Below are 10,987 nucleotides of genomic sequence, written 5' to 3' on the forward strand. Positions count from 1 at the left end.
GTATGTTATATTTATCTAACATCAGTCAGTTTAATTGATGTTTAGCGTTATGGGAAATGCTCATTTAAAAAACACTTGTATGATAAGTAGTCATTGTTGTAGTTTAATGAACTAAGCTAAATTAAAATGCTCTCCTTTGATATGTGCAAAAATGTATAGCCAAGTGCAAGCAGAGTCTACAACTAACTCAACGTTAACAAAACAAAAATGTTGAATCCTTAAACTTTTAACATTTCAAAGAAGAAGAAGAAGACAAATGATGTATTGCAAGTTACAAATTTCTTTTTAATTTTCTTTCTTTCAGTGTATTCATCCATTCATTGTATTGCAATTGAAAACTTTTCTGTGTTAAGCAACGTGAAATGTACAATACTTGGCTACTCATCATAGCAATTACAACTGTTGGATGCTTATGGAATTCGCAACTAACTGAAACATCATCGAAATCATGCCCAACTGAATGCATCTGTTTATCACAGACACAAGTAAGTACATTCGTATCCATCTACAACAAATATATTTACATACATATTTATTATATCTTTGTCAGCATGTACATCCATACATATGTACATACATATGTATGTAGTATCTATGAATGTTTGGGAACGATGAGTGAGTGCGAGAGTGTATGCACCATGACAATAGCAAGTTCAAATAGAACATTTTTCGTTTTTGGTTTATTCTAAATATTTTTCAGCTCTTGTTTAGTAGTGTTTTTTATTTATTTATTTTTTATTTTATTTTTATTATATTATATTTTTATTTTTATTTTGCAACTGCAGTCTGGCAAAAGTTTTTGTAAAATGGCACAAAACACAGCAACGGCAACAAAACATAACAAAACAACAGCATAAGCAAATATTTGTTCTACAAGAAGAGAAAGTAACTGGCTTAGAAGTCAAGTGACGGAAACAGACAATGAAATATAAGAAAAGTTTTCATTTAATGAAAACAACTCTCTACACTTACACAGCACAGCAAACAAACAAACAAAAAAAACTTAAAAATATAAAATAAAAAATAAAACAAAATGTACGAATCTGAGTGTTGTTGTGTGTACCATTGTACAAGTATTCAATAACATTTGCAGTCGTATTGTATTGGGGTAAACAACTACAGCAGCAGAAGCTCTAACACTACCAACAATATGTAAAACAGCTTAAATTCTATTAAATTTTCTTAGAAGAAACCAACAACATTTTCGTTATAAGTACATTAGGGTGGCCTTTATTTGAAAACAATTCCAATTAAAAATAGTTTTCATATTTCATTTACCAATTGATGTTAAAAGATGAAAAATTTGTCACAGCGTTTACCCATTATCTAACTTCCACCACTTGATACCTATAAAATTCATGCATCTCAAATCCTTAATTTGACATTTTAAAAAATGTTTTTGTTAACGCTAAATACACAGAAAAAATTATATTTCAATTCAAACATTTATCCCATATTGAACTTGTTTCAATTATTTCATAATTAAATCAAGTATTCATTTGCTCAAAAACAAAATTTCTTGATATTTTCTATTGAATTTTGAGTTTTGAATTTGATTATTTTGACAATTGAATATACAATTTTCGTTATTGGTTGAATTTCAAATACAAAAAGTATTGAATAGATAATTTTCGTAATTGAAACACAAAAAATAACAAAAATGTGTTTTCAATTACAAATTTATGCACGTTAAAGTGATTTTCGGAAGCGGGTCTATACAGTGAATCCAAAAAGTTTAGGCACACTATAATTTTCAAGAATGATCTGCCAATAACTTTTTTTCTTCTTCATTTTAAGAAATAATTTTGATGTCGAATAATATCTGGATTATTTTACTGACCATTCAGTACAACAACACTTTAAAATTTTATTATTTCTAAGATACAATGCATTAAAAACTAAAAGAACAACGTTAACCCACATACAAAAAGTTTAAGCACATACGTTTTATTTTACTAATTTAACGCTAATTTTTCCACCTTGTTTTGGATTTCTAAAAATGTGAATTGCATATTAGCCAAGTTTCAAATGTCAACATTTATTTATCGATATTAAATTCTGCCGAAAACAGCAAAATGAGCAACCGTTCTGAAATTTCCTTAGACGTGCGTAAAATTATTATTCATCTTCACGCGGAAGGAAAATCCTATCGCCAAATTGGTGCCATTGTACAGAGGCCTTATACCAGCGTAAGAAATATTATAAAGCACTATCAAAAAACTAAACATTTAGAGCGCGAAAGCAGATGTGGTCGCCCAAAAAAATTTACATCACGTCAGGAACGGCTTATTGTGGCAGAAGTGGCTAAAAACCCAAAGATTTCGGCTGTGAAATTGTGCGAACAGATGAAACAAAGTTTTAAGGAAAACTTCAGTCCACAAACAGTTCGAAATACGTTGTACAAAGCTGGTTATCACGGTAGAGTTCCTCGTCGTAAGCCATTTCTTTCTGACAAAAACAAAAAAAAGAGGCTAGAATTCGCAAAACTCCATATCCAAAAGTCGGAAGAATTCTGGAATAGTGTGATATTTAGCGATGAATCAAAGTTTAATATATTTGGATCGGATGGCGCACAAAAAATTTGGCGAAAAGCAAATAAAGAGCTTCAGGAGAATAATGTTGTAAAAACAGTAAAACATGGGGGCGGAAATGTTATGGTGTGGGGGTGTATGGCGGCATCTGGGGTGGGGAGTCTCGTTTTTATAGACGAAAAAATGGACAAGCATTCATATTTAAATAGTTTGAAACAAAACTTAGCTCCAAGTGTTGCAAAACTAGGGCTAGAAGGAAAGTTCTTGTTCCAACAAGATAATGACCCTAAACATTCTTCATATCTTGTGCAGGAGTGGCTTATCTACCATTGCAAACAACTAAAAACCCCACCCCAATCGCCAGACACTAATCCTATAGAGCACGTTTGGTACTTATTGGAGAAAAAAATACGCAAACATCATATCACATCCAAAGAATCTCTTAAAACTGCTCTTCGTATAGAATGGGAAAACATTACACCGGGTGAGACATCTAGCCTAGTAAGAAGTATGCCTCGCCGCTTAGAAGCAATAATCCAGGCCAATGGAGGCCCAACCAAATATTAAATGTACAAAAATCCAAACTTATCTCCTTTGTGCCTAAACTTTTTTTACATGGATTTATGATATTTTTTAGTTTTTTTTTTAGCGTATTTTGTTGCAAATAATAAAATATAAAATATGTTTGTGTTGAATGATCAATAAAGCGACCAACTCATGAAACTTCATCATAATTATTTTATTAAATTGAAAAGAAACAGAGTTATTCACAGATTTATCTTGAACATCATGGTGTGCCAAAACTTTTTGGATTCACTGTATATACCGATCGTAACAAAATTTGGTGACATGAATTTTGTATATATAAAACCTATTTGGAGCGCAATTTTTGGAGATACATTTATAAATTAAACATTTATGATCGATAAAGTCCAATTTCGGAAGGACATTTGTATTGGGGCTAGGTGAAATAATGGACCGATTTTAGCCAGTTTCACCAAATTTGATCGAAATATCTTCAAAATTTCGACCTGCACTCTGCGCACAAGGTTTACATGGACAGCCAGCCAGCCAACCAGACGGACGGACATCGTGTAATCGATGTCGATCGGTATACTTTAAGGTGGGTGTTAGACTAATATTTTTGGGCGTTACAAACATCTGCACAAACGCATAATACCCTCCCCACTATGGTGGTGTAGGGTATAAATATTTATGACTGATCAAACTGTAGTATTTGTATGGTGGCTATGTGAAATCAAGGTGCGATATTACCCATTTGTAATACCGTCATACCTTATCAATATAGAGTATTTGCGGAAAATTTCAACCAGCTACCTCCCTGAGTTTGGGCTCTTAAGGTCTCATTTGTTTTATTGGACACATTTGACACCAGATATATGTAGGTATAAGGGCATTTCCTACAATTAGTCAACCAGGATCGAAAAATAAAATGTTGATAATCATCGTGTATTATTAAAGATATTTCGATATAATTTAGTACATATTATTTTTTCGGCCCAAGGACAAATCTATTGAAACTGGCTGAAATCGGTCCATTATTTCACCTAGCCCCCATACAACTGTCCTCCCGAAATTGGACTTTATCGGTCATAAATGTTTAATTTATTTATTTGCGCTCCAAATTGAAGCGTATTGCAGAGAGATCGTTCTGCTTCAATCGAAACAAATAGAAGTCGGACGGGGCAACTATAAAGCGGATGAAGCAAAACTTCCCAACCATTTTAAGTGGTTTTTAACAGGTACTGTAGCATTTCAGACATAAAAAATTGTCTTTCAACGTGTTTCAGCTTCAATTCGTATTTCCCTGCTTTTGGATGAATCCTGCTTCCTGCAAACGTTTTGAAATTGCTGACTGAATAGCTCCCAATGATTTCACCAGCTCTTGTTGATTTGACAACTATATTCATTGAGTAACGCCTCCAATTCTTGTGTATTTCAGTCACGGACAACCAGCCAGAAGATGGACATAATGATTTTTAATTATTCTCAGTCGATTGATCATTAAGAAATAACTGGTTAAGTATACGAACTCTTTTCTCTTTTGCTCACGGGAAATACATACATATCAGTTCCACTTTATTGTTTGATTTTTTTTTATACATTTTCCACATAATTATGTTATTTAAAACTAGATATAAAACTAGTTATTAGATTTGGAAAATCCAAAAAAGCGAAAATTACGAACCCCGAGCGGGACGCGGGATTTAATGGCTAAAAGCGGGACAATCCCGTGAAAATCGGGACATTTGGCAACCCTAGTTTACACATAAAATTCAACAAAAATAACTTTCATATAGATATAAACGGTAAATAATTGGTCATAGCTTCCACTTCAAAAATCACTCACGAATATAAATTAATGAATTTTTAAAAGAAAAATGTTAGTTAGTGTAGGTTATTATATAGTTGGCTATGCCCTAGATGCGTTTTCAAAGGATTATATGCAAGCAACATCTATTCGCCTGGAGACTTAACTCTGAGCTCTATATATTGCCCACCACGTTTTTCGATGACCAAGGAGAAATTTGAAGAATTCTTTATAACACTAGGAGATCGGTTTCTGGCATGTGGAGACTACAATGCCAAACATATATATTGGGGTTCGCGATTGGTAAATCCCAGAGGTACACAGCTGTATAAAGCTCTAGTTGATCGCAAAAATTGCTTAGATTTTGTGTCTCCTGGACACCCAACTTATAGGCCAACTGATCCTAGAAAAATTCCTGATCTAATAGACTTCGCCATATGCAGAAATATTATTCGGAATGCAATATCCACAGAAATATCCTATGATCTATCTTCTGACCACTCTCCTGTAACTATTAATTATTGTGAGAGACCCAACATCCCAAGATTTCCTAAGGACTCTTTGTATTTTAAGACAAATTGGCTAAAATATAGGAAATATATCAGCAGTCATATCCACACAAATCCAAATTTACAGTGTGAGGAAGACATAGATAGGACCGTCAATGACTTCACGTCATTGATTGTTTCGGCTCTGGAACACTCTAGGTGCCAGATCCCTCCAAAAACTAATACGCCTATTTCAAGTTCGGATATTGAAAGACTTCTTCTCGAAAACAGAAGACTCAGAAGAGAATGGCAACATAATAGATCACCTGCTGCAAAGCAGAGGCTGTCCGCAGCAGTACGAAAACTGAAAAGAGCCCTTCATTTAGAAGAGGAGCGCATAAACGAAAATTATATTAAAAGTTTGACGAGTACAAAATACACAAATTTCTCTCTTTGGAAGGCAACGAGGAACATTAAGCCACCGGTAGAGGCACAAAGCGCTTTAAGAGAAGCTGACGGAACCTGGACACGAAGTGCTATAGAAAAAGCCTCAGTATTTGCTGAACATTTAAGTGAAGTATTTCAACCCAACTCCACGGCAAATGAGTTTGAACTAGAAGAACTGCCAGCTTCAACAATGGCTAATGCAGCCCAATTTGATATTAGTCCTGAGGATGTTAATAGAGTAATTAAAAATAAATTAGACTTGAAAAAATCACCGGGATATGATTTAATAACGCCATCAATGATTAAGAACCTACCAAATGTGGCAATAATTGTGCTATCTATATTGTTTAATGCGATCTTGAAACTAGGAATTTATCCAAAAAATTGGAAAATTTCTCAAATAATAATGATACCTAAACCGGGTAAAGATTTAACCCTGCCATCTTCTTATAGACCTATTAGCTATTCGAGAAAATATTCCAGGAAAAGATAATACCTTTTTTGAATGATGGAAACATTATCCCAGTACACCAATTTGGTTTCCGTGAGCATCATGGCACCATTGAACAGGTCAATCGTTTAACTGGAGAGATAAGAAAATCTTTTGAATTAAAGAAATATTGTTCTGCCGTCTTTTTAGACGTTGCTCAGGCTTTTGACAAGGTATGGCATAAGGGTCTAGTATATAAAATCAAATGTTTACTACCACTATGTACTCATAAATTGCTGGAGTCTTATTTATCGAATATACTTTTCAGAGTTAAGTACAATGATTATATGACGAGAGAATACAAGATTGGAGCTGGCGTTCTACAGGGAAGTGTACTAGGACCTACGCTATATTTGATTTACACCTCCGACCTCCCTACGTGCGACAAACTAACAATTTCAACATTTGCTGATGATACCGCCATTATTAGCTCAGACGAAAACCCACTCATGGCATCTAGTCAACTACAGAATTACCTCGTACGTGTGGAGTCATGGTTGAAAAACTGGCGAATAAAGGTAAATGAGCTGAGAAGTAAACATGTTACGTTCGCTCTAAGGAGAGGAAATTGCCCACCTGTCACACTCAACAACGTTAATATACCGCAGTCTGATTATGTCACCTACCTTGGTATTCATCTAGATAGACGGCTTAATTGGCGCCGACACATAGAAACCAAGAGACTTCACATGAAGTTAAAAGCCTCTAGCTTTCATTGGTTAATCAGTGACCAATCAAAATTAAGCCTTGAATATAAAGTCATCCTGTATAAGACCGTTTTAAAACCAATTTGGACATATGGAATTCAATTATGGGGAATGGCTAGCAACACCAGTATTGATCTTATACAGAGGGCGCAATCTAAAATTCTTAGGACCATGACGGGAGCACCATGGTACATAAGAAATGAAAACATCCACAGAGAACTAGAAGTGACATTGGTAAAGGAAGAGTACAAGAAAGTCCGTGAGAAATATATTGTGAAGCTGCGAAACCATCCCAATACGCTTGCAAGACAACTTGTGCAGACCCAAACCCGATCCAGGCTCCGTAGAGCAGATCTACCACCCCGCTAAGATGAGTGACAGTTTACCATTATGGCTCTCCTGCTGAAGAGCAAATAGTTTTAATTTTAGTTATAAGATTTAAATACTTATTGTAAGGTCAAAACCAGTGTTACCAGGAGCTGGCGAAAAAAGAAGCTATATTGGCTTCAAAAAAAGGCCAGAAAAAGCTAAACCGCTTTAGAAAAAAAGCTAAAATATTATAAATTAAGAATTTTGGTTTATATTTATTTGTAAATAAAAAATTAGAAAATATGTTCATAAAATTCATCTGCTTTACTTAAAGGAAGTACTAAAAAGTTAAATACTAGATTAACCATGTCAGAAAATGGACATTGTTGGTTCTATATTTGTACATTTGTAGTTTAATATATTCTGCTATTTTGAAATTAAGAAAAGGCTAGAAAAAAGCCACGAAGCTAAAACCAAAATTTCGAGGCTAAAGAGTAAATAAAAAGGCAAAATTTAGCCTCAAAAAGGCTAAACTGGCAACACTGGTCAAAACAGACAGATTCAATAAATCAATAAAGCGTTAAAAAAAAAGGAAATTTTAAGAGACTTATGGGAAAATGCATGGTGATAATAATAAAAAATATATGGAAAAATTGTACTTTGCGACCGGTACTTAAGCCAATTGCTAGGAAAAGTTATGTTTTCTATATTCTTTGGACATCAAAAGCGTACGAACGTACGTTCGTTACCCCAGGAAATGCCCACATACATATAATCATAAATTAGCAATCCAAAGAAATAATAAAAAATTAAATATAAGAAAGTACTTTTTATGAAATAATTTTAAGAAATTTATGACTAATCGGTTCCCACGTTATAGTAAGTATTTACCATAGTATGTATTATAGTAAGTATTTACAACCAATCAACTTTGCATCTTCAATCCCCATTTAGTAGTTTTTAGAGATTTTTTCATCTTTTTAAAAATATACTTTTTGCTATCACGTTTTAATGTGATAATGGATTAATTCGCTTGCTACTTCAAATAAACATAGAATAAATACATAGAACGGAATTATTATCTTTCCATCATTTCACAGATATAGGTGGATACAATAACAAAATATATGGCATTACATTCTCTTGAATTAGGTTTTTGACAACTGTCATCTATGGATCTAAAATTTAACCGATTTTGCTCAAAATTTGAGCATTTGTTTAGGTTTGGAACAATCTTGGCAGCATCGAAAATCCAAAAAGTGCAACATAAAGGCCACCCTATTACACATAAATACATATATTCTTACGATTATAATACAGATACTAAGACTCAGATACAAATACAACTTGTTGTTTTAATTGTGTGTCTGTGTGGGAGTGTTTTCCTTCATCATTATTTTGGGGTTATAACATTTGCATTTTTAAATGGAAATGTAATATTTGAAGCAAAATGAAAATCTCAGTCATGTTTTGGCATGTTTAATGGTGCCGTTGATTTCAAATCTCTTAACAATAAAACCGTTAGTTGTAGGAAAAAAAAAGTGCAGACTAGTATCCACCAACTAATAAATTGGTGAATAGAGAGGAATGCGAAGAGTGGTCAAAGACAACAAAATAATACAAAAAATAAATAAATAAAAAAAACCAAAACACAAGAACAGTAATATGTGATGCTGATGATGCCAAAGACTAAGAGCAGTAAGTAAAAGCATTAACGAAATATATCCTCCAGTCGAATGGAAACTGGATGTACAAGCACCAGAGGCCATGCACGTACACACACACACAAACAAACAACCAAAGGCGCAATCCACCAAACAAAAAGGTACAATTGTCTACCGGAGAGTGCACGAAGAAATCATTGCGAACAGTGGCTGAAAACTAAAAAAAAAAAAAAACAATGTAGAAAAAATATTTTCGATTTAATTTAATTTCCAGCAATAACCACGTAGATTCAATTTACCCGCGGTTATAAAAACACAATAACAAAAACAGTAAGAACAAGTAGAAGTAGGAGAAAGAACATGATGGCCAGCAGTGCCATGGACTTGTGTAACGTACGACCTTCATTGTGTGTTAAAATCATTAGAATAATTTAGATGAAATCCAATACCCCTCCTGTTTATTTTATTTTGCTTTGTTTTCTTATTATTTTTCCTGTAATTGTAAAAACAGAATTGTGTCTTATTTCACTTTGTCGTGTGTTTTTTTCTTATACATTTCTCTTTTCTCAATTCATTTTAGGTGCTTTGTAATACTGGCGGACTAGAGCAAATTCCATTACGTCAATTACCTTCGACTGTGGAGAATCTTGCATTGACCAAAAACAATTTTCCAGTCATAAAACCAGATTCATTTGCCGGTTTACGAGCTCTTAAAAAACTTTCTTTGGACGGCAATAACATAACAAAAGTTAAACAGTTTGCGTTTCGTGGCCTACCCAGGCTCAAAGAGCTCTCAATACAATATACACCCTTGCAGTCAGTCACCTCGTTTGCATTTGCCGGTCTTCAGAATCTGTCGACTATACTGTTGAGTCACAACCAAATAACTCGCATAGAAACGAATGCATTTGCCGGCACTTCCAATGTTAAGCTGATACTCTTGTCCAATAATCCTTTGATCAAAATCGACACCTCAGCATTTTCCAGCCTCACAAATGTAGGTCATTTGATATTGCCATCTGGTATACGTACAATTGAGCCGGATGCCTTTTTTGGCATGGACACGGTGGGTTTACTTAAGCTGGCCTACATGGATCTCAAGGAAATACAGCCTTTCACCTTCAGAGGACTATCCAATATACTGCTCCTCACACTACAGGAATCCGACTTGGGTGTAGTATGCACCGATGCTTTCACCGGCCTTTCTCAAGTCGAAACTTTTCAAATACTCAATAATAAAATAGACGCCATTGAAGAACTAAATTTCACCTACACAGCCAATATAAAACACCTCAAACTGCATGGAAATCATATATTGGAAACTCCCGATCCCAATGCCATTATTATCGATGGCGTCGAACATCTACAACTTATCAACAATCACTTTCCTTGCGGATGCCATATTCACACTCTGCTAGACGGCCCCCTCATAGAGGGCGCTCACAATCTCAGCGAATTCCTGCAAAAGAACTATTGCATTTCGCCGTTGGAGGTGAATGGACGGGCAATGATTGATCTTGACATTGACTCTATTGGTCGATGTCAGGACCAACTCACCAAAGGTAATCTAGGTTCCTCAGCATCATCATCCATGGCTCTTAGCATGTACATGATTTTACTAATATCGATAACAACGATTGATTTAATGCCATCTACAGTTGTATTCAAGCATATTCTCAAACACTTCCTACTCCTAGTGGTCACTGGGCCCAGTATTCTGTCGTATAAAAAATACAGATGAATTCAATAGTCGACACCAACGTGTTGAACGAATACCAACCAACCACATCAAAACACACAAACGTTTAGTCTGAATTTTTTAAAAAGTAAATTATTTATAATACATAGAATACAAAAGTGTTAAATAAATAAATAAATCCAACAATTCTTTTACACATTTCGTTTTGCTTAGGTATTTAAATTGTTAAGAAATTAAAACTATACACAAACATAAACATTTATCTACTTAAATACTATAAATAGTATAAAGATTTATCATAAGATTAACTCAAAATATTA

At 34.2% G+C, this 10,987-nt stretch overlaps 1 protein-coding gene across 1 annotated transcript; it reads left to right on the plus strand.

The window, feature by feature from the left end:
* The first annotated feature begins 362 nt into the window (after positions 1-362).
* On the plus strand, positions 363-10,709 carry LOC135958540 (chondroadherin). Its single transcript, XM_065509441.1, has 2 exons — positions 363-485; positions 9,549-10,709. The coding sequence occupies exons 1-2, from the start codon at positions 363-365 to the stop codon at positions 10,707-10,709; spliced, it is 1,284 nt and encodes a 427-aa protein (XP_065365513.1).
* The last annotated feature ends 278 nt before the right edge of the window (positions 10,710-10,987 follow it).

The sequence above is a fragment of the Calliphora vicina genome, chromosome 4 (assembly GCF_958450345.1).
Source record: "Calliphora vicina chromosome 4, idCalVici1.1, whole genome shotgun sequence".
In the NCBI taxonomy this organism is placed as follows: domain Eukaryota; kingdom Metazoa; phylum Arthropoda; class Insecta; order Diptera; family Calliphoridae; genus Calliphora; species Calliphora vicina.

What these genes read in the sequence shown, in the direction of transcription:
- LOC135958540 (XM_065509441.1), top strand. Translation starts at nt 363, where the DNA reads ATGTACAATACTTGGCTACTCATCATAGCAATTACAACTGTTGGATGC. An exon ending in TCTGTTTATCACAGACACAA is followed by an intron (nt 486 to 9,548) that starts GTAAGTACATTC and finishes AATTCATTTTAG; the next exon opens with GTGCTTTGTAATACTGGCGG.